The 25,191-nt window shown below is 42.1% G+C and overlaps 1 protein-coding gene across 1 annotated transcript; it reads right to left on the bottom strand.

Moving 5' to 3' along the window:
* Positions 1 to 5,325: 5,325 nt before the first annotated feature.
* LOC120501107 (sulfotransferase 6B1-like) lies at positions 5,326 to 25,079 on the bottom strand. The gene is given in 12 exon segments (XM_039706821.1): positions 5,326 to 5,456; positions 6,242 to 6,395; positions 6,821 to 6,915; positions 7,341 to 7,467; positions 9,308 to 9,399; positions 9,852 to 9,882; positions 9,884 to 9,990; positions 12,148 to 12,369; positions 20,822 to 20,948; positions 21,610 to 21,699; positions 22,099 to 22,238; positions 23,665 to 25,079. Coding segments are annotated over 12 exon segments (1,518 nt in total). The 5' UTR covers positions 23,867 to 25,079.
* Between the last annotated feature and the right edge of the window lie 112 nt (positions 25,080 to 25,191).

Below are 25,191 nucleotides of genomic sequence, written 5' to 3'. Positions count from 1 at the left end.
CTTTTTCCTCAGGATTCCAGACAGAGAAGTTCTCTTATAAATGGATGTTGGTCAGGCACCCCAGATCTGCTTCTTATCAGCAATCAGAAAGTTGGAAGTAGGTAGGAAAGCACATGGGAATCACTGAAGAGGGTAAATGGCCTCCCTGAACATTTCCCCTCATCATGTTCTAGCTGCAGCAGCCAACATGCATTAGCTGGAGAGAAGCCAAATGCAGAAAACCAACCCCTGTCATTAACCACTGGTTCAGTCTCTTGCTAGGAAAGGTTCAATGCAGAACTACATCTGTGTCTTTGCAACCTTAAAAATAATACATAACAATTATTTCAAGAAGGGGGAATTCAGAGCTATGGTTTTTGAGCACTTTTCTGGTGGAAAGACCTAAATAACACAGTGTCAGAAGATGCAGTTTCTGCCAAACACAAGTTCAAATTCTGATTTTCTGTTCCTTGCCAAAAAGCTAGACTCACTTTGGCTACAACTATTTTTACGTGTACACACTGATAATCGGAACAACTTTCTAGAGAATGGGATGTACCTTTCCCATTCATAAAGATGTGAAGTGCTTATCCTGGAGGACAAGTAAAAGTTGAAGTAAATGGCTTTATCTTTGATGTTCTGGATCTAATATGAAAAACCTCAGAAGTATGCAATTGAGTGGCTAAGAAAAAGATGCTAAATACACAGAAAATATATATGTTTAACATTCTAAAAAATTTCAATGCACACCTTTCTTACTAAGCTCTTTCTGGATGGAAAAGACATAAATTCTGTATTTTTCAAATAAGGAATTACTTTCTTGGTAAAACAATCAGAGGGAACACAATAAACCTGAAATGATCACCACTGAATTGAGGTCCAAAATTCTCCACACAGAAAGAAGTCCAGTTCCCCGCCCCCACCAGCCAAACAGACTGTGACTTCCAGCATATCTACAGCCACTGCTGTCCCTGTCTGGGTATGAGAGAGAGGGATGCTAAATATCAGTGCATGCACAGAGTGCTGTGTCTGCCCTTGTTCCCTTTCAGTGGCCAGCCAGGGGGTTGCCCTTTTGCTTTTCTGTACCTGCCCTGCCTTGGCTGAAGGGGAAAGTCTTCTGGAGCATGAGGGCATGATCCAGTGGGGAGAGAGCCTGCAGCGAGGGCAGATATTAGCAGATGCCTGAAAGAAGCAGAAAATGACAGAGCCAAGTCTTTGAAGCAAGAAATTCTTTCTTAGTGACCCAGAGACACCAAGGGTGAGGTTGTGCAAGACAGCAGGGTAAATCAGACAGCTTGCTGCCACCAAAAGTGAGTGTTTTGTGCTGTTTCAGAAAGCTGGGGGTGTCTAACAAACAGAAGAGCTTATGCAAAAAAAAGGAGCAGACAACTGCAGTCAGAAGCGGGAAGTAAGCCTAGCCTTTGGGGCAGCCATGGGCTCAGATTTCGCAGGAATGTTCAGCCTGCGTGGGGCCTGCTGCAACCCAAAATGCCACAAAATGTTGCTGGACTGAGACAAAGAATGTGAAGAGAAAGGTCTGTTGTATTCTTGTGTTCTCATTCAGAATAAACTGAGTTTCTGTATTTTAAACATTTGACTATCCAAGTTTAGCTAAATGTAAATGTAGCCTTTAGAAATTTACAGTCGTCTCAGTGATTACGATCTGTCCACTGTAAAAAAAAAAGGTCTAGTTAGGATCACCTCTAAGCTTTGGACAACTGAAGATCCTTTCACAGTATTTAAAGGTACCCTAGTCTGGATTACTTGGGATTACACGGAGCAGCTCTGCAAGGAAATTTGAGGGAACATTTGTCTTTGGCAGAGATGAAGGAAGGCAACAGTAGCCTATGGAGCCATGACTGAAAAAGGATGTGTATCCTTAGTGTTTGTAAATGGCACTTTATCACTTCACATTCAGAAATGTATAATCACCCCTTTAAAGCCTACATACAGCCTCAGAAAAGACATTTTACACAGGAAATTAAAAACTAATCTGTATGAAAATGCTATATAGTTTCAGAACAAATCAAAAAGATTTAGCCTTACTTTGAAAAGGCACAAGCAGGGCAAGATATGAGAATGAATTATCTTCTTAATGACAAGTTTTTCATTATCTGTAACAGGACTGGAAACAAATACGAAGTAAACATTTTACTAGAAAAACATAGTTCAATAAATTATAGATGAAACTAAATAAAACAAAGGAAAAATATATAAAACTGCATGCCTCAGGAAGGGACTTTCATTACAGACAAGGTTTCCAGCTTGTACGCTCATAAGACTACATAGACTGAGAGGTCAGAAGAAGGAAATCCTTTAAGTAGGGTAACATCAGATGAGAAACTATAAGATTTCACAAATCAGAAAAGACTGATGACTGTATTTCTATAAGTAAATCCAAAACAACCTGGATGACAACTTTGTGAAAAGGAAATACAATTGATCAATTTCTGAAATTTTTTTTTTTTTTAATTGGAGGAATCAGTTAAAAGTAACAGTCTTCACAGACTAAAATGATTTGGGTTCCATCCAAGGCTTTCACTAGTTCTCAGAAGAGTTTCTGTGCAACTATTACCTTGTCTACTAATAACCAAATCCAGTTTCAGGCTTTTAATCATCAAGAGAGTCTAAGATCATCTCCTCAAGTCATATTGCAAAATTTCTGTGAAAAATGTTGTTTACAAGCCAAAAGTCCTTTCCCTCTGTAGACCTGAAAGTTTGGCTGTACCCCTCCCAGCTTACCCATAATTCACCACCACATCATCGAATTAAGTGAGTTGAATCTAGAGCATATTATATTTATAATAAATCACATAAAGCATTTTCTAACTTAGTTTTTTTAAGATTGGTTGGAAATTTGAGATGCTACAACTCAGACATCAAATTATCACTACATTACCTACGATATTTACATAAGACAATTTTATACCTTTTCTGTATGAGAAAAAATAAAAGAATTCAGGTGGAGCATTTAAGGAGATGTAATGCAGATCAAATATGAACTTCTCCCCCCCCGCCCCGCCTCAAATGGCCTGCTGTTTTTCTAAGTGATTTGGAGAACATGTGGAGGTAACCACTAAACCCAAATGCTGGGACTGAAAGGCATGGGAAGGGAGAGGAAAAGGGTCCAAGAGTTTGGGTGGCAGGTGAGCCTGTAGCTCCACTCAGCACCAAGAAATTACCTACATCCTGCAATGAAGAAAACCTATGGAAGCACCCTCTGTCTTCCTCCAGGGAACAACCCCCACTCCTGCTCCTCCACAGAAATCTGAATTCATCATGGGCATTGTTGCTGTGTTATGTACAGCCATACAATTCTGTACTGCAGCAATAGACACTTCATCAAGCAAGAAAGACTCACCCATTTTAGGAAAGCTAAAATCATCACTTCTGGTTTACAAGAACTTCAGAGTTTCCAAAGTTTCTGGACTGCTAAGGGCCCTTCAGCTGCAAAAAAATCTTTGCAGAAGAAAAAAACAAACCAACAGACCTGAAGATGTCACCTCTTTATCTTAATAAATGCCTTTTGAATATTTCAGTGACTTTTTTTCCATTTCTGATCAGGCTTGTTCCCTTCTTTAACTCCTTGTTCAACTCCTTGTAGACATTGAGATTACACCATGTTTTCTGTTGTCTCGATAGCTTTTTATGTCACCATATAGTAAATTTTATAGGGTCTGTACTAAGTAACAGGTAAAAATGTTAATAGTTCCAAAATTACGGGTCATGGTTGCTTGCCAATTTTCATCCATGGAAGCCCAGAATAAGAAAAAGTTATACTCTTCTGGAAATGGAAACCTACAAATCCAGAATCATCAGGTTCAAACAAACATGCCTCTCCACACAGAACTTTTTTTGCATGTGCAGCTCTTGCACACACATTTAGAAAATCTGCCTCGGAAGCAGGCTGTGAGTGGCCTTTCAGAGCTGAATCTGCATCACTTCCCATTATCCCTGTCACACAGATGGGGCACAGCGTATGGCAGCCAGAGCACATCCCACTGTCCAGCCAGGTGCACAGCAGCCAGGGGCAGCCCCAGCCCAGGCATCGGACACTCTCCTGGGGGAGGTGATGGGCTGAGGTGGTCAGCATGTGAGTCTGTGGATAGGTCCAGCTCGGCCAGTGGCCAGGCAGGGCAGACTCGGAGGAGCTGAAGCCTGACCCTGCTGCACCATCGCTGGAAAAGGGGCTGACAGTCTGGAGCAGGGGTTGGCATGGAGGCCTGGGCCATGGGCAGGGTAGAGGTATTCCCAAGGAGCTGTTCAGGGACAGTCAGCACTTTGACAGTGACTTAAGAATTTCCCAGTTTTGTTAATTACATTTGTGGTTTCTGTTTGATCAGTATTTAATCTTAGTTCAGTGTAAGAGTCCTGCTGATACATCTACCTAGGAATATGGCAGAGGAATCCCTCTTCCAAGGAACCAAATTCCATTTGCCAGACAGACACCTTCTTGGCTTGTGTGGCATCCTACAAGACTGGTTGTGATAAGGGTGATGAGACAAGGTTGTGACATTCTGCAACGATGTAGCAAGGACATCGACATCAGCAAGGAGGGTGTGGAAAACATACCTATGTAGCATAAGTGTATCTATTGTCAAATAAATGCCATTCTCTAGTTTAGCTAGTTTAGCTTAGGGTCATCAAGGGCCTTCTTTCCTTCAGTCCTCCCAGTTGAATGTTGTGGTTCTTCCTACTTGCCATTTCCCAGAGGGTCCAACAGGAGCAAAACCCTCCAAAAAGCACATAGCTGTTTGTCACTTAAGAGTTCATGGCTCTTTGAGCTTGAGAAGTTCCACCCTTTGCCATACCAATGTGTGAAGTTTGCCAAAGTGTTAAAGGCCTCTCTGACCTGCCAACACCGTGGCAGCTATGATGGATCTAAACCTAGACTAACACATTCTACCTATTCTACAGACATTTGGTAGTTCAGACCCACACCATATATCCATGTCAAGTCCACTCTGTGCCAGAGGAGAGGCTCTGTGTTGATCCCTCTCTCTCACCAACAAGACCTGCAGGGGCCTCATTCATCATTTCAGGCCAAGAAGCAGGGACAGGGATGCCACCAGACTGGTGTCATGACGTCTGTTCACCATCTCCGTTCTGAAAGGATGCCAGGCATTCACTTGAGGTGTACACACATTTTATTTGGTTACATCAATCAAAGCACAAGGTCTAGACCCCAGACACATCTAAGAATTACCTACCAAATTCTTGGAGGTACCAGGTAGTTCTCTGAGGGGTTTCTCTCTTCTCTCATAGGAAGGAAAAATGGTGACTATCCGCCTTTGGAGAATCACCTTTGGAACATGACTTACTGTTATGCTATTCATCTGCTTATTTTCAGGCCTTGCAGTACACATCATATTTTATCTTTGCTGCCATCTTTGTTCCTCCTAAGGAATTTTGAAATTTCCGGTCCATTTCTTCATTCTGAGCTTTAGAGAAGATGTCTCTTCAGTTTCCAATAACCCCTGTGTATGAGTACCAAAACCTGAAGGGAGATGCTCTAGAGAGAAAATAATATCTAGGCAGCAGTGGGGCAGAGTGATTGACTACACAAGGCAGGAAGGATCACATTAATTGCCCTGAGAGGTCTGATTGCCTGGGAGAGGAAAGGATCAGAAGCAAAGGCACTAGCCAGACAACAGGGAGCATTGCTGGTTAGCTGCCTGCAAGTGCTCCCTCCCCAGAAGGTGACTTCATGAAGCTTTTACATAGAAAAAGGGGAATCTGGTTTTGTCACAAGGGAAAGCTCATTCGTGAATTACTTCCTCTGAAGGAAGTGGTATAGAGGAGATTGGCTAAATCCCTCTTCCTCCAGGGAGTGGTGAAAGAAATGGATTTTAAAAAGCCCATGTTGCAATACAAAGAAACCAAAGACTCTTGAGGTTGTGGGGAGCTCCACTGACATGTCCATTGAGAGGAGACATATAAAGCTCTTGCTGAGTGTGTAACAGGAAGATGCCAGTGCCGGTCCTCACCTTGGCACCTCACTTACCTAACTAACCAGGACCACTACAGAAGAAGACAACAACACAAAAGCAATGACTGAGGACATTAAGACTGGCACTCTGATAAAGCTTTTCACAAACAATCCTCAAATCCTGTGCACAGCAGAAGATTTCTGTACAGGTGGCACCACAGTAGAGAACTCACCCACACCATCCAATGAGTTCATGTCGAAGTAAAGTGACATGCTTGAAACCCCTTCTGGAGTTCTCCTTCTGAAGGCAGGTCTCCATTTGCAGAGACTTACCTTTCTGGAAGAGGATGTCCCCAAACTTTCCATGGATTTCACTGGATTTCTCTTTCATAGATTTGAAACTGGTCTTGGCAATTCTGGAAAAATCTTCCTCACACAGGGAAAATCCAAATAAGGAAGCAATCTTTTTCATCCCCAGTACTGGGCCCTGTCCAAAGGAACGTAGCACAGAGGTGGGACCAAGAGATTTGACACTGTGGCTGTGGACTGGAGCCAGCACCCTGTGGGAAGCCCAACAGGGGAAGCTGTCTCACGATGTCACCAAGGAATTCCAAGAGCTCTAACAGAAAACCCTCCAGGCCAGGAAACCTACACATTCTGGCCCCAGTTTAAAGGCCTTTGCTTCTTTCCCAAAATCTGTGCCTCTGACAGATAAAACTTCTTTCACAAATAGGCAAGGCTATCCTCCTCCTGACATCCATGGGCTTGTCCCAAACATTAATGACTAGAAGGCACATCCTTCTAAAAGGGGCAGACAGACTTGGCCCAAGAGTTTCTACTTTCCCACACCCATACATATCAGGAGGGATGCACAGCACACTCATCAAGGAAAAGCTGGGTGAAATGCCACACCTCTTTGACTTCCTCGTAGCTTATTGTCATGATCCTCTCGTTGTCAATGTATTTGTTCCATTCCACTAGGTGGTCAAAGTAGGATCCCCAGGCCACTGCAAACAAAGAAGAGGCACAACTGTCCAGAATACTCCCCAATACAAACCCTTAACCAAATCAGAGGAATCAGCCCAGACAGCTTTCTAAGTGTGGCTTTCGAATGGTGAAGGGGTGACCACCTCAACATATCTGTTCTTTCTCCTGAGGTCAGTGCAGCATGGCCAAGGCCTGTCCACTTGATACGGTAAACCACAAGCTCTGTTGTGGGAATGGAAAAGTTAGGCTAAAGCTTTCTCATGATCTATTTTAAGTGCGAGACAAAACTCTGATTCTCTGGTACTCTGTTTCTGCCGTAACAAGGGCCTGTCTGCCTGTTCTGGGAGTGCCTTGGTAAGGTATGTCACAGAAGGATTCCCATGCACAAGGCCCTGTGTATGCCACTCATGTTAGGAGAAATGCCAGAGTTTGTAGGGCAAAGTACATTTTCCATTCATTAAGTCTGCAAAGTACTCATCCCAGGAGGTGAAGGACGGCATCACTGGTAGGTTGTTGCAGAAGTGGTAATAGGAGACAACCGTGTCCTTGGGGTTCTGAACTAGCACAAGGATCTAGAGGAAGAAAATACATCTTTTGACTGATCAAAATGCCATCTTCTCGACATATGACAGAGTCATTGAATCACAGAATCATTTAGGTCATCAAGTCTAACCATTAACCAAGCACTACCAAGTCCATTGCTAAACCATGTCTGGAAATACCAGATCTACATTTTTTTAAAATACCTTCAGGAACAGTGACTCAAACACTTCTCTGGCAGCCAGTAATGCTTGGCAACCCTTTCTATGAAGAAATTTTTTTCTCATATCCAGAGCTAAACCTCCCTCAGTGCAACTTGAGGCCATTTCCTTTTGGCCTGTCACTCATTACTTAGAGAAGAGACCAAGCCCCACCTAGGTACAACCTCCCTTCAGATGGCAAGGTCCTCCCTGACCCTCCTTTTCTCCAGGCTAAACAACCCCAGCTCCCTCAGCTGCTTCTCCTAAGACTTATGCTCCAAACCCTTCATCAGCTTCAGTGTCTTTCTCTGGACACACTCCAGGACCTCAGTGTCCTCCTTGTAGTGAGAGGCCTAAAATGAGACACAGTGCTCAGTGTGTCACTTACCAATGCCAGGTACATGGGGACAATCACTACCCTGGTACTGCTGACCACACTGTTATTGATTCACGCCCAGGATGCCACTGGCTTTCTTGTCCACTCAGGCACAGTTCTGGCTCATGTTCAGCCACTGTCAACCAGTGCCCCCAGGTTCTTTTCCACTGGGCAGCTTTCTAGCCACTCTGTCCCGAGTCTTTAGTGTTGCATAGAGTTGTTGTGACCCCCATTTTGTAGGACCCAATACATATCTTATTTAACTTCATACAATTGGCCTCAGCCCATTATCTGTTCAAATCCCTCTGCAGAGCCTCCTATCCTCCAGCAAATCAACACTCCCGCCCAACTTGGTGTTGTCTGCAAGCTTACTTGTCCACTAAAATGCACCAGACCATCCAATTCTGGTCTAATTCCTTTTCTTGAGTAAGAAATCAGAGCTTTGGAAGATCACTTGTTGCTAATCTAAGCTTCGGGCTGAAAACAAGAAGCTTTTCAGTGATTCCCTCAAGACAGTTCTGACCTAGTTCCAATCCAGACAAATGAGTTCATTATGTACTGAACAAAAGAGCCACAAACAGTCTCTAGATGTACCCTAGTTTCTCTCTGCAGTAATTCCCATCTAAGATTATCTTAGCCACACAGCCTGTGGTGGGCTTTCCACAGGTACCCTGGTTTTGAAGGCAAGTTAAAACAGACAGAATTACTCCTTGCCTTGCTTAGGTTTCTACCACCAACCTGGAAGCATCTTTCTGAAGGAGATTTGAAAGGACATTCAGCAACAAGCCCACCAATAGCCAGCAAAGCTGCATGTGGGTGTCATGGGACAGACAGAGAGAAACAGCAAGCATTTCTCACAGCAGCTTGTGAGAACTTTCAGGGAGTCGTAAGGATGTGATAACTTGTTAGTATAAACAATCTGCAGGTGGTGTTTTTCTACTTCGTCTGTTTTTTTCAAGGATGGTGTATGAGGAAAGTGTTTTTGTTAATTAGCCAAATAGAATGTACCATATCACTCCAGATAAACCGTGCGGTTCTCTTCAATAAAGCCTTCTTTCCTCTTTCTACAGTACTGCCTGTCGCCTGTTCCTGTGTCATTCTTGGCACAAGAGTGACAGCTGCAGCTGGAATAGGACCTTTGTTCACAGTCTTGGCACACAGAGCTGTCTCTTCAACCTTGTAAATGTGGCTGTGTATTGACCAGCTCAAGTGAAAATGCAGAAAAGACATCTCATACAGAGGAAAGCTAATTTAGGATAGAAAGACTTTGAAGCGTGATGCAAAGAGAAGACTCACCTTAGCCTTGCTTTGGAGAATGGATGAAGGCAGGACATCAGGTCTCAGATGGGTTACTATAATTCTTCTGGAAGGAAGCTGCTTCATCCTCTTTAAAAAAAGTGAGAAAAAAATGTGACAAGACAGATGTAGCTTATTCAGTGAGTTGTGCCTGTGCAGTTATTGCAGGCTATAAGAAAAGGTGAGACCAGAGATGTATCTTATCCCTTTGGAAACCCACAGGGATGCACTGGTGGTGTAGGCTTCTGCCAACCTCTCCCACCAAGCACTGTTTCACATGACACAGGCCTAAAATCAGGACACCTTCAAAACAGGTCTTACTAATCAAACTTTTTAGGTCAATGGCAGGAGGACCCTGTGCCTTCTCAGCCCTGTCTCCCAGCTAAGGCCCTTGTGTTGGGACACCAGAGGCACTAGCACGTTACTTCTGCAGACCATGGCTGTTGTTAAGGCTCTAGGTTCTCCATTACCTCTGAGATCAGCCATTGTCTTTCAGCTATTACTACCTGTAGGAAGAGTAGGGACAGTATTTTCCTGCTTATCTCATTTATCCCGGGATCCCCAAATTCTAGATGCAGAAAATGTCTCTAGTTTCTTTTCAGCATTTATTCTCTCTTTCCTTTCCTCTTCTGTATATTTGGCATCTGCCAACTCCTTCACCATTTGTTCAAGCCAATTGGTTCCTGAAAGGATAAAGACACCAGCAGGATATGCATTCCACTTCACTTTTTCATGTAAACCTGGCCGATGGTATCCTGTCAAATTGGTTTCAAGTGAACCAGTTTGGTTCAGTGTTGTACTTTAACCTTTCAACAAGTGTGTGCATGTATTCTCTGCAACAAATTTTCCCCATAGTAGCTGGTATGGAGCTCTGTGTTGAATTTGTGCTGACAACAATGTTGGTAACACAGAGATGTTTTAGTTATTGCTAGGCAGTAATTACACAATGGCAGGGCCTCCTCTGACTCTCACACTGAGCTGCCAGAGAGTAGGCTGCAGGTGCACAAGAAATTAAAAGGGGACACAGATGGGACAGCTGATCCCAACTGACCCAAGGAGTATTCTATTCCATATGGAGTCATGCTCACCAATAAAATTTGAGGGAAGAAGGAGGAAAGAGAGATGCTGACAGCTAAGACACTTGTCCTACCATGTCTCCATCATGGGTGATGGAGCCCTGAGACAGCTGAACATTTCCTGGAAGGGTAGAATGAATTCCTTACTTTGCTTTGCTTGTACACATAGCTCTTGTTTGACATATTTAACTGTCTTTATTTCAACCCATGACTCCTCTCACTCGGTTTCTCTCCCTCATCCCCTTGCAGGTGAAAGAGTGAGTGGCCCTGTGGGGCCACTGAGTTGAGCTGTGAGTTGCCAGCTGAGGGTAAATCATGGCCCTGGTTAATAATCAGCAAGGGTGTGCCTACGGTCAACAGGGGCAGAGCTGTTAAGCAGATACTGTGGAGTGCTACGCTGCTTGCTTCAGGGTCACATCACATCCCTTGGTAGAAGCAGAAGCAGACCTCTATTGCTCTTTCAACTCTTTTCAACTTCTCTATTTTTTGGTTACCTCGCACTACTGCCTGTGGAAATTACTCAAGAGCTGTATGGCTCCCAGCACTGGGCCAGCACTGAGTCATATCTTTTCTGTTACTGCTTTCCTTCCACAGTGCTGTCTTTGGGAACACTCTGTTCCCTCTTCCCAACCAGCTTCAATTTATGGTTTCCTCATTATTGACACTGTTTGGTCCCATTCACAATTCCCAGCTAGGCTTCTGTAACTGGCAGCACAAAGGTCATCAGCCAAGCCACCAGACCATCACGCTCCTGACACCATCTTTGCACCAGACTTGGTTGTCTTGGCTTCTGCAGCCTGGGAGAAATCGTGCGTGAGGATCTGGGCTCAGAGAGCAAAATCTCAGTTTTCAACTAACACCTCCTGCAGGGTTTAGGTGGATCCTCATACATATAAACCAGTTCTGCTTCTGTACAGCTCTAGAGGCTACACACAAAGGAAATGTGATAAGGATCAACCTCCTCTTTTTCTGCAAATTACATATTAAGATATTTCTGTAAAGCCAATAGGAAAAAAAAAATTAAGGATTCTGAAAGGTTCAGAGTAAAAGAAAGAGAAAATATGTAAAACTCCTCGTGGCATTCATGTCTTTCCCATGTCTTTCCATTTAGATACAAAGGAAAGGATGTGATTATCCTGCTTTAGCTGGCACTGGTGTGTTCACCATTTGAATACTGTGTGCAGTTCCTAGACTGAAGCACAAATTATTTTGAGAATGTGGGGAAAGTCTTGTTGAATTTCTATTAAACTGCTGGGAGCTGGAGCAAATGAACTGCATAGAAAGGCTTGGTTTGCTCAGGCTGGAGACAGAAGAAAAAAGGTATGGGACACTCTCACTGCAGTCTCCACTACTGCAGGTATTAATGAAGATGGAGACTCTCACAGCAAGAGTATGTCCGACAGCATTGATGTAAAAACCAACCAATAAAAACCCAACCCCCCAAAAAAACACTATTGTGGGAAAACACTGCAAAATATTTCAATGGGTGCTGAACCTCCATACTCAAAAGTTTCAAAACCCTTGTGGACAAGGCCTTGAGCAACCAAACCTAACTTGGGATGTTAGGTCTTTCCCCTGCTTTGAGCAGGGGGTTGCATTATTTGAGCTCCAGATATGCCTTACAACTTAAATTCATGATTCTTTGAAGTCTGATGCCATCATAAGCTTTTCTCAGGAATTTTTGCTGTTAAGAAGCAAGATGGCATTAAATAATCAACTTCAGGACTGTAGCACTGTGTACTTGACTACTGATCAAGAAAACACCTGATTTAGGATAACCTACCAGAATCACATCATCGCTCCTGGCTTCAAATGATTTCAGAGCTTCCAAAGTCTGCAGGCTGCTAATTGTAACTGGGTATAAAATACCTCTGTAGGAAAACAGCATGTCTTCTGGGGCCATCCTGTCACCCTCTGAAAAACATTTGTCCACCATTTCAATGATTCTTTCACTGTTTCTAGTCATGTCTGTATCCCTGTGTAAATCTACCCAAAGAGATACAGGCTGTCTTCCCACAATGCAGAAAAACTTTATGCAACATATGAGTAAATAGGACAGGGCGTTCACCCCAGGGTGAAGGTGCAAGTCATTGATTAACTCTGTACTCTGTTAAAACCTTTTGACATTACAGAACTCCATGAAGACTGACAAGAGTGACCTATGGCCTTTGCTACAACTAATACTAGGAACAGGAACTATTGGGGCAACAACTAATAGGAATAAAAATGTTGAGTTAAACCAAAGAAACACCTGTAAAGGGTATTTCCTGAAATAATTATTGATTTGGAAATGAACTGAGGAAAGCACATGGGATGGAAGATGGGTTAATATAATTTTTCTCGTTTGTTCATTCTCTTTAGAAGAAACAGACAAAAAATGCAATATAAACATAATTTTCAGTGGAAATTTCTCTTTTTAGGCATCATAGGAAACAAAAGGGACAAGACCAAAAAGAAAGATACTTTTTCTATTTTTTTTTTTTGACAATTGGTAAGAACCTAGAAGTAATAAATTTTGAGAGCAACTGCTATTGTGTCAATTACGTGTTACCTTCAAAACAGATTCCCAAATTTTTCTGAATTGATTCTCACACTCACTACCTGCATCTCTGCTTACTTTTTACTCCCTCAAAAGGTCACTCGTCCATCAAGTTTCCTTGCCTACATTCATTTTTGACATAGCAGCTTGCCTTTTCCATCCTCCCTTCTTCCACCTCCTTACCCCACTGAATGCAAGGGCCCACAGGGTATCTCAAATGGAGCAAAAGCACATGAGGTGTTACTGCTCTGAACAGCTCTGTCCTTCAGAGTGAGATTGTTAAGGGCACAAAGGGACTTTGGGATGACATAGGAGAGGATAAAACTGCAGAATCAGGTCATGCTCTGATTCTCAATCAGATTAGCAAGACCAGAATAAGATCTGAACCTTTTTTTCTTGCACTGTCATCGTGTTAATCCTTGCCAAGTGTGATTCCTCAGGTGTTCTTATGGCAGCTGTTTTTATGCCTGACAGATTTACTGCCGTCAAGTACCTGTTCCCTTGGTTTCCCTTTTCTAAATACAGAGTTCTACACTTACCTTTACTAAACTTTGTGTTCCCTAATCTTCTCAATATGTTATGTTTCAAATTGTTTTGCAATTTTTCTTGTTACTTTCAGCCCTTTCTTCTGATCCCCAGGCTTAAAAGCCAGTAATTTATAATGCATGATATTAGTCTGCCCACCAGTGTTAAAACAAAACTGAATATGATCAGGATTCACCACTAAAAGAGATTGCTTTAATTGCCCTCCCAATTTTGCTGTCAACCAGTATATGCAGTGTGACCATAAGCATACTATTGCAACCAAGTTTGAAATACCGTGTTTTCTGCTGGGCTGTTGGGGTCCACTCCAGCTAGCTGTAGACCCTTACCCACATAATATTTCATAGATGAAGGCAAAAGACTGAGAAGCGCTCTTCTCCACATGTGAAACATTCTCCTTTATTCCAAGAGACACACCAGGTGGACAAACCCATGGGAGAAAGAGTTCCCTGGTGGCAGGGAAATTTTATACCCCAGGGAATGTGGACAGAGGAAGAGGTCTACAGCCAATGGGATACCAGTGAGGAGTGGCGAGGGGAGGACCTTCTTCACTCAGGAAGAGACCACCAGGGGCCACTGGGGTGTGTGAGGGAAAGATCATGTGCTGAGCAAAAAGGGATAACAAACCATGTGATATAACATAAGCTATACATTCCAATATAAAACTATTCTGTGCAAATTCCTAATCACCCAGTGCAAAAGAACAGCTAAATAAACTAGTGCACCACAACACAAGTTCATCATATCCATGGAAACAAGTGGATATTCATGAAACTATTGCTGCTGCTGACAGTGCTTCTAAATGCCTTTTATTGCTATTGTATGAATTTCTAAGTCTACTTTCAGTACTTTCATTTCTATAACCAATGTTTATATATTGCTATCTCCTCATAAATGTCTGTCTCTTTAGTCACAGGCCCTCCCCAATCCTCACCTCTTGTATTTTCTGTCAGTGGCTCATTTAAGGGTTAAGTAACATTAAAGAGGATCACCAACTTATTTAAAAATATTTATATTTACTATTTCATTTTCTTCAAAACGTTCCATGGTCAGTTGCTTTGTCATTTTTTCTACTACATTTCTATGTATCAAGTTAAGATGACTATTCTATTTTGATTCATCCTTCACAAGTTTTTAAACACTGCTATTATGTATGTTCTCCTCCAGGAAACTGGAACCTTTCTGGTTGCTTATAGATAACTTATAGTTGTTCAAAGATGCCTTGTCACAGGACTTTCTGCTGCTCTGCTTTTGAATTCATTCATTTATTTTCTAAATATTCTAAGTATTACTTCTAGCATTCCTATTTCTTTACAACACTCTGCATATCCACTTATGTCCAAGCAGAACCAACCAGTTTTAGAAGAGTGAAACAAAAAAATCTTTGAATATTTCATTCTTTTCATTTGCAGAATAAAACTCCAGAACTTGTAGATGTTGTAAAACCTGTATGATTTATTTCAGCCCTGGACATATGCTCCCCAAGGACATGTGCACCCCTGAAAATTCCTGAGTCTACTTTATCCCCTATCGGTTTCTCTGGGTCTGGATTGAAGGCACTTGAGATGGTAGTTCATGTTCAGACTCAGGTGTTTATTATTTCTCAGTAAAACAGTCTCACAACTGTGAGTTCAGCAGCTTTTCATTAGAAGGCACAAAATGGCTAACAATCTCTTGTTACAAGGTCTTTTAAGACTAAACTATCCAATTAACAACTGATACCTAGATTATTTTCCCTTATAACCCAATAACTGATCCCAAAGAGCCTGCAATGCTCAAGATTTTTCTGCCAAATTGCAAAATGCCACCCCAACCCATGAAGAAGAAGAAAGAAGAATGAAGAAGAATGAAGAAACCCAGGACAACACCCTGTGCCCTCCATCTTGCTCCCATCCATACTAAAAAACCAAAACCTAAATTTCTTACCAAGAGATGCACTTATACTACACTCTATAATCTATTTCACACTTTTGTGGATTATAGTCTACCATGAAGTGTAGGAAACTTTCTCCATGAATGAGGGTCAAAGTCAGAGCTCCCCTGGGGGTCAAGACACCCCAGAGCAGACAGAGAAATATTCCCAGTGCCCTGGGTTTCCACAATCCCTTAACCTGTTGCATATGCCTAAAATACCTATATATTTTAGGCATATGTATATGTATTAAACTGTCTTATCATTTTTTACGAGCCTGCGCAGTTATTCAGTCAAGTAACCCAGATTCAGGTTTTGGTCTGTGGGGCCTCTTCTTATCTCTCTTCAGCTTGAATGCTTGCATTCCTTTCTAAGTAGCCTTGAATCTCCTTCCTACTCTCTACCGGCCTTTTTGCAAGCACAGGCTTTAACAGACTAAACAAGCAGATTTCAGCTAAAACCAAAATTGGTTTCTACCCCAAGTTAAATTTCCAACCCCCTCTCACTTTTCAATTCTATCTTTTATTTTGCATCTTATTTGCTCAGGTGACAGATCTATAAATTGGGTGGGGCTTTTCCTGGTTTTAATTAAACTAGACTTACAGAACCTTATTTTGCCTTTTTTTCCAGAACAGATCCCTGAATAAATGTGAAATACTATGTCTAAAGAGGCAAATGCCAATGGCAGTACAAGAGAGCTGGGTAGAGCAATGTCTCACATCATCACAACCCCACTATCTCAATAAAGGAGTTTTCAAGAAAGATACAAACAAAGCAGAGGGGTTCCAAGGGAGGACCACAAAGCTGAGAAGGCTCAGGGACAACCTCAGCACAGTTTCCAGAACTTAAAGGGCAGCTACAAAGAGGATAAAGATTCTCTATTCACCAGACACCACATGGAGAAGGAAAGAGGCAGTGGGTTCAAGTTGCAAAAGGGGAGGTTTAATCTTGATACATGAAGTATCAAGTAAGTTCTTTACAGCAAGAACAACCATTTGCAGAACAGTGCCTCCAGGAATGTGGTAGAATCCCCATGACTGGAAGTTTTCAATTTATGATATCGAGATAGCATCTCATCCAGGTTCCCTTGCCCATGAAAGGTTGTACAAGATGATTTTTCAAGGTCTCTTCCAACCTGGGCTGCTCTGTGATACTATAGAAAGCAGTGCCTCTTGCCTGTTAACTTCAGCCCAAAATCTTGTTGTAGGTTAAGAAGGAAGTGAGTTTTTTGGGAGGTTGTGGTCAAACCAATCAGTGCTTTGATTTGAATACTGGCACCTGGTTTGCCCCCCCCCCCCACCCACAAGAAAGATAGAGAGTGCCTGTGCTGCCTTGGAATGTGATATCGTGCTGGCAGCAGGGCCGGCCAGAAGGAGAAGGAGATGCGGCACGAGAAGGCGCTCGAGGAGCTTGTTGAAGAACAATCGGCTAAAGGACATATTGAAGAGAAAACTACCCCTTGGAATTCTCCGGTCTTTGTGATAAAAAAGCCAGGGAAGGATAAGTGGCGGCTCCTCTATGACTTAAGGGAAATAAATGAGGTAATTGAGGATGTGGGGTCTCTCCAATGAGGGATGCCCTCTCCAACCATGCTTCCCCAGAATTGGCAATTGGCTGTCCTGGACATCAAGGATTGTTTCTTTCATATTCCCCTATGAAAGGGGGGATGCCAGAGGATGCCCCACAGTTTGCCTTCTTGGTTCCTACCATCAATCGAGAAGCCCCAATGAAGCGTTACCACTGGAGAGTATTACCTCAGGGGATGAAATGCTCTCCATCTATCTGCCAGTGGTACGTGGCTTCATTGCTGTCCCCAGTGCACGCCCAGAAGAGGGAGGCAATCATCCTACACTATATGGATGATGTGCTTGTGTGTGCCCCCGATTGCCATGTGGGTAATGGACAGGAACTCGGGGAGGGATAGACAGAGGGTAACCAGGGGAACAGGGGAGGAGACAACAGATTGACACTCTCAAAAGGAGGGGTTGCCAGGGGAGGGGGGGGGGGCCCAGGACTGAACCATTATAACTTTAGGGGGAAACTGAACAAACCAAATGAACCATGCACCACAACACCCAATGACATAACACTCCAAGACACACTTGACCTAGTGGTTAAGATTTTAACCTCTGCTGGATTCCAACTGCAGGAAGACAAGGTTCAATGGATGCCACCTTCAAAGTACCTGGGCTTGGAGATCACTGGGCGGGCTGTTGTTCTGCAGAAATTGGAAATTAAGAGTGATCCCAAAACCCTAGCAGATCTCCATTCCCTGTGTGGGTCTTTAAACTGGGTCAGGCCTTGGCTGGGCCTCTCCAACGAGGACCTAGCTCCCCTCCTCAATTTAGTGAAAGGGGAGAGAGAGCTGGCTTCTCCCATAGAACTGACTCCAGAGGTAAAAACCACCATCCAAAAAGTGCAGAATGCTTTGTCCGAGAGGCAGGCTCATCGTTATCAGCCCGAGCTGCCTTTCCAATTCATTGTTTTAGGAAAGTTACCATACATACACGGTTGATATTCCAGTCGTCTGAAGAACAAAAATATTCACTTTTAATCATAGAATGGGTTTTTCTCTTCCACCAGCGATCCAAAACCATTACACAGCCACAGGAGCTGATAGCTCAGCTGATCCAGAAGGCCAGGGTAAGACTGTATGAGCTGGCTGGATGTGACTTTTCATGTATTCACCTCCTGGTTAAACTCTCTAAGGAGGGAAGGAACTCTTCCGAGAGGTTGACCAAGGAGATGCTCGAGCACCTGCTCCAGAGCAATGCCAGTCTCCAGCTATGTCTGGACAGCTACAGTGGACAGGTACCAGTCCATGTCCCGTCACACAAACTGTTTAATGAGGAATTACACCTCACTGCTCTTGAAGATAAGGAGTCATAGGCCGCTCAAGGCGCTTACAGTGTTCACTGATGCATCTGGGGCATCCCACAAGTCGGTGATGACTTGGAGAAATCCCCAGACTCAGCATTGGGAAGCTGATGTTGAGTTTGTGGAGGGATCGCCCCAGGTTGCTGAACTGGCTGCAGTTGTGAGAGCCTTTGAGAAGTTCTTGGAGCCAATTAACTTGGTTACCAATTCAGCCAACGTGGTGGGAGTAGTGTCCAGGGCGAAGCAGGCAGTTCTAAAAGACATTGAGGATGAGCATCTCTTCAGGCTGCTTTCAAAACTAATTTATTTAGTTTTGCAGCAGTAGCATCTGTTCTATGTGATGCACGTGAGGTCACACACTGATTTGCCAGGTGAGATCGCAGAAGGTAACAGCAAAGCAGATTCCCTTGCCGCCCCAGCAGGAATGGCATGCCTTCCGGACATCTTCCAGCAGGCAAAGCTAAGTCACCAACAATACCATCAAAATGTACCAGGTCTAATTCGTCAGTTCTAGTGAACACAGAGTCAGGCTCGGGCCATTGTGGCCACCTGTCCCAATTGCCAGCTCCAGGCCATGCCGTCACTTGGTGTTGGGGTTAACCCCCATGGCCTTGGGAGTTGCAAAGTATGGCAGACGAATATCACACACATTCCCAGTTTTTGTCGCCTAAAATATGTACATGTCAGCATATACACATATTCAGGTGCGGTTTATGCCTCTGCCCACGCAGGGGAAAGGGCTGTGCATGCCAAACAGCACCTGGTGCAAGCCTTTTCAGTGTGGGGGATCCCTAGGGAGATTAAGACTGACAATGGTCCAGTGTACGCCTCCAAGGAGTTCCTAGAGTTTGTCCAGCAGTGGGGAGTGGAGCATAAGGCAGGCATTCCCCACTCCTCTACAGGTCAAGCTGTGATCAAGCATGCCCACAAGACGCTCAAACAAGTCCTGGCTAGGCAAGGCAGTTCTGAAGCATGGATGACACCACAACAAAAGCTCTGCAAAGCCCTGTTTAAGATTAATTTTTTAAATTTTTCATTCGAAAACATGAATCCTCCAGTAGTGTGGCATTTTCAGAATAACAATCGGTTTAAGTTATCACAGCGTCCACCAGTTCTCATTAAGGGCCCAGAAACTTGGGAAACCAAGGGTCTTTATGAGCTTGTCACCTGGGGGTGTGGCTACACGTGTGTCCACCCCCAGAGGCCCTCGATGGATACCCCAAAAGTGGGTAAAACCTTTCATCCCCAAGAATCCAGCTCCAGCAGATGGACAGAAGAAGCAAGCAGCTGTCACCTCAAAGAGAAGATGCCGTCGGAAAAAGGAAGAAGAATATTCCTGAAAGCATTAGCTGCATTCCGGCTGACCCCTGAACTTGAAACACACATAGTCCAATGCTTTTCCTTGAATTTTTTTTAACAGAGGGGAAAGTATATTTTCATGGGAGCACTGGCATTGTGCCAGCCTCAAACTATGACAAATCTAAAATCCATTTTGATATTTTGCATGCAGAGAGATGAAGGGCCTTAAGAACACTGATCCATATTCTCCTTCTTTCTCCTTTCTCTAGCTGTGATTTAGTTTGCACTGAATTCATGGAAGATCTCCTTTGACATTAGGCTTCTGTCATATCCCTATTTTTGCTAGTGATATTTTCTGTGAAGATGTTGCCTGATTTCAAACATTTTTAAAGAAAAAAATTATCTGCATACTAAATAATTAGAAATCGTCTACAAAGATAGAATTTGTCTAGAAAGAAAAGGGGCATTTCCTTCCAGGTGACAGCTGGAACAGGGCTGTTGAGTTTTTGTAAATATGATTAGTTGGCATCTTCTTCAGCAAATCAGTATAGCAAAGATCTCACCATTAAACAAAAGGCTCATCACTCATCACTGTCACTGTAAAGGCTGCTGCAATGAGTAAGATATATAGGTTTAGCTCCAGACTCAGGCATATGATACCATTGGTAAGTCAGAAAAATAAAACCTGTTAGCATTTCAAGACAGCTCTGAATTAACCAAAACAGCTATCATCTTACAGACCATCTTGTAAGACTCTCTTAATAAAGTCTAAAACCTTGTTGAACCCCCTCTTCTGTTGGCAATGTGCTATGTCAAACTCATAGCCTTAAACTAGTGCTATTACTTTCTCCTGTTTTAATGCATTAGATTTAGTCCCCTTTTTAAAGCACTAGACCTTAGTCCAAGTAACTCTTTTCATCCAACGTGGCATGGAGGTGATTATGTAGCTCCATGGACACAAGACAATGGACATAGGAGAGCAGGGATAAAGGGGACCCAAGACAGAGATAAGGAAGAACTGCTTCTTCCAGGAAAAATACCAGTTTGTACAAATTTACGAAATCTCTGGAAGCGCAGTTTTGATATATATTAACTTCAAGCAGTTAGACAAGCATGGTAAACTTCAGATGTCTAATTCTCTGTCTTTAATCTCTGCTTTTGCACTGTAAACCAAAAATTTCTAGTAAAGCTGATCTACAAAGTACAAGGGTTTTTAGACAAAAGACAAATCAATGGACAATTGACGCAGAGAGAAAAATATACTGTACTTTTCTTTGTCATGAAATCTGTGAAGAAATCATCCCAGGTCTCATAGGAGGGAACAGTAGTCACGCCATTGGAAAAATGGTAATAAGATGTAGCTACATCTTTTGGATTACGAATCAGTAACAATATCTAGAAAAAGAATGAAGTGAACAATTTACGGAAAACGAGCAGACTACAGCATTAAACAATAAATATTATTAATAATACATGTTATAACTGCAGTTGGGGGTTTCTCATACCTTGTGTGCTCCTTGCAGAAGTAGCAATTTCACCCCAGTTAGGAAGGTGCAGTATTTAACTTTGCTTTTGTACCATGAGAAGATGGCTGCCTATAATTATTATCTTTTACAGATTAACCAAATTATTCATGCAGAATCTAAGTATGTTTTGCTCAATACAAGCATAGTTCATCTTTTAAGTAGCAAGGAAAATTCACAAAAATATAAATTCTCCTTGAAATTTGACACATTGAAGCCCTCACTTGCAACAATAAATGCAATGCAATGCAATGCAAATTCCTCCCATAGGAAATCATGTAAAAATCCATTTTCCCTCAGAGGGATATGTTCAAGCCCTGCAACTCTCTTGTGGAAACTGCCACAAAGTTGCCCATAAGGGCAAACTATGGTTAAGTGAGGTGAATGGCAGTACTTAAACAGTCATGTGGAAATGGCCAGGCTAAACACATAAGTATAACAGTGATTCTGGAAACTGGCAGAAAAGTACTACATTGACATTAAAAAAAAATCTGCTTAAGTGATTTCCTTAAAACATTAAAATCAGCACTCACCTTGGCATTGTTTTTGAAGATAGATTGGGGAAGATTTTCAGGGCGGAGATTAGTAACCATAAATCTTGGAGAAGGTAATTTGATCATTCGCTTGAAGAATTGGAAGGAGGAAAGTGGACAGTTCAGTTAGTACAAGTGTTCTTTTCAGTAACCTATGCTAAAATGCGGCCTAGATGAAATTATCAACAGTTAATGGCAAATAGAAATCGATTTTGGGGTTTTTTTTCTGAGTATTGTCCTGGGATATTAATGGACTGTTCTGAGTAGCTCTAATCTTCAAAAGACCATGAGCAATTGGAAAAAGTCTATCCATTGTTAGTTCTCTTCAGTGATAATTCTCTTCAGTTCTGTTATGTAAGGGATCAGATCTACAGGTAGGGTACATATTAGCTATCTGTGAAATCATCAAACAACGGAATCGTTCAAACATCATATTTTCATATTTGAAACAAATAATGTTGGTCATTTCCATACATATTGTGTTCCCACCTCAAATTTTTCAGCATCTCCAGCTTCGAGGTAGGGGAATTCTTCTGGTTCTTCAGTATTCACACTGCTTTCACTACCTGGTGTTTTCTTTTGAGATATGGCTATCAGGTCAGTTAAGATTTGACTTAGCCAGTTTGTGCCTGAAAGAATAGAGAAGTGCTTGTAAACCTTTTAGAATGGACAGAAATGGATTTACCAGGAAAAGGCAAGAGCTGGTAGTACTACCAGGTGAGTTACCTGGTCGCCTTTCATGTCATACAATCACAGCTGAGCTGTCTTGTCAATCACTTCCCAGAGTCCTACCTTTGCTCCTCATAAGGATATATTTCTCCAACTTGAACAGTTTAGTAAACCATAAATTACCTTATATATTGTAAACTAACTAATAAGGGAGAAGAACCAATGAGATTCAAGTAGGAAAACCTGCATTAATGTAATAAATTTTATTGTGACAAATGTAAGGGAGAATGGGGGGGTACACTTGTACTTTAAAACCTAAAGTATTAAATGTTTCCTGCTGTGATGACTATCTTCGGAAGAAAGACGGGTCACAGTACTTCAAGACAGGAGCAGAACTAGATCTGAAAATTGCACATTCATTTTCTTTAACATTAGGAAAAACCTCTCTAAAGTGACATTTCCTAGACACACTTGTTATCTTTTCCTTCAAAATGTAACAAAGAGCCTGCATAGATCTCCCATCTATGATTTACCATTTCCTGACTTCTGGACACTGGGTGCCTTTTTCACTGAAATCTTAACAAGTGCATTCCAGTGCATAACATTTCTTCAAAAAGAGAATACAATAAAAAAAAAAAAAAGCTTCACAGTCCTGTCAGCTATGACTATCTGCTCTAAGGCAGTGTGAACCAATTGCTGGAAGAGAGAAACAGCAAGATTAAAGAGTACATAAGGCACATCTAATCCAAACTTTTGGCTTGCATGTGGACCAGTACTTTGAGGCAGAAGGCACAAATATGTAGGGTAAACTTGCAACTGTAGCAAGGATGTCCTCTTGATTTCCCAATATTTAAAGAACTGTGTAATCACTTCAAGGACTACAAAAATATTTTTTATAACTATTTCCTGACATCTATGAGAAATAAACTAAAGAATATTCACCATTTGAAGGCACCAGAGGCTCCACTGTAAAAACATAAAGCTCTTAACTTTACAAACATAAAACTGGGAGCAGATCGTGGACTATCAAGAGATTTAGTTACCTCTGGTGTAAAAAACTGTATTTTGATTCTCTCCAATTTGTGCCTTTAACTTCATAACTATGAAAAGTAAAGATAACAAAAACCTTTATAAGCAATAGAAAAGAAAATCAGATTGTTTTCTCAGTCTTTTTGAAAACTTTCCATGTCAAATATTCCTAATTCATTTCTTGTGCTTTTTGAAAATGAAATCAGTTTTACAAAATTTGCTGAACATTCTAAACAGTATTTTTAGCATAATATATAATATTATGTACCATACCATTAATATTGCATATATTTCGTACAAACCTTGTTACTTGCTATTACAGTACCTTGTTTATGAAAAAAAATAAAATATATTCACCGGATTTAGGGTATGCTGCCAAAATTACATCATCACTTCTGGCTTCAAAGGACTCCAAGGCTTTGAATGTTTCAGGACTGTAAAACGCTCTAGGGTAGGGAATTCCCTTGTAAGAAAATAGCAGTTCATCACGATGCATTGTGCTGGCAGTTGCTAGTGCCTTGTCTATGAAACCAACAAATTTTTTTCTGGACTCCTCCATTCTTCTTCTGTCTCACACACAGAGGCTCTGTCACAGTGTGAAATTCTGTGCAGAAGGAGAAACTCACAGATTGTCCTTTAATAGGTGCTTTGTTTGTTGTTCTTTTTTTTTTTTCTTGACTCTATGAACAACAATTTACCTCTTTCTGAACCTGTGAAGATATATGCCGGTCCAGTCAAAGACCTTAAGTAATATGAACCTTTGAAATCAACAGAGGTTGAACATAAACTAACAAGATAAGCTGAAAAATGCAATTGCATTCTAGGAAAAAGATCATGCCAAAAAGTCTGTGATAACAACACAGAGTTTATAAACAGAAGATAACAAAACAAAATTACATTAATTGCAGATTGGAATTTAAATGTCATAGTCAAAATCCTCAAGGCAGTCCATCTCTTTCCAGTAATCACTGCTGGGATTTTTCCTTTTTCCTGATTATATCACCCATCATTCTCACCAGAGTTAGATAAAATGTGTTGGAAATGGGAGAGAAAATGTTCAGTGCACTAGAGACTGACTGAGGACAGTCCTGTGAGTGTGGCTGATTGCTGCCTGCAGCTGGTGCCCAGGAGGGCACAGGGGCACAGGCACTCTTGGGCCACTCATCAGACTGCACTACAGAGGTCTCTTTTTCTTCTGGTTACACAAAGATTACTCATTCCTACATTTCTCTGATGAGCTCAATCATTGTTCAACAACTGATCAGTGCTTAGGGAGTTGCTAATAATATAACCTCAGCTACAGTGAGTAGTGTTTACCACGCACTTCAGATGACGACCTGCTGACTGCACTGAGCCCAGTAAAAGAACTGCCTTTAGGCTCAGATTCGATATTTAAGTATCTGGCAAAAGGATGGATGTGTCACAAAATATGAGAAAATAGTTCTCCCCAACAATTTATGCCAAGAATTTACATGCCATCCTTTCTTATCTCCATCTCTTGACTGCTGCCTGTTGGGCACTGGAAGGAAGGGGATCAGCAATTAGACACATGTATGTTTTTGCCATTTGCTCTCCCTGAGGGATTCAACGGAGATACAGGGCTCTCCCTGGTCCCTGAGCCATCATGAACTGCTCATGGGATGATCTAGCCCTACGTTTTTACATCTACTTTTTCCAGTCCATACACAATCTTTTGCTTTTCCCTTCATAGCCGTTCTTTCTGTAAAACCTTGTCAGCATAGAAAGACTGCCTATGTACAGGCATAATCTGAAGCCAGTGGATATCACATGGCCTGGTCCATCTGATCAATGTCATCTGCCAAAGAGCAAAAGTTGGCACCACCCACACCATTTTTTTCACTGACATCAGCTAAAACTTGCTGT

Source organism: Passer montanus, unplaced genomic scaffold (genome assembly GCF_014805655.1).
Source record: "Passer montanus isolate IOZ18808 unplaced genomic scaffold, ASM1480565v1 scaffold2, whole genome shotgun sequence".
Taxonomy (NCBI): Eukaryota; Metazoa; Chordata; class Aves; order Passeriformes; family Passeridae; genus Passer; species Passer montanus.
This window is presented reverse-complemented; position numbering and strand designations above follow the sequence as displayed.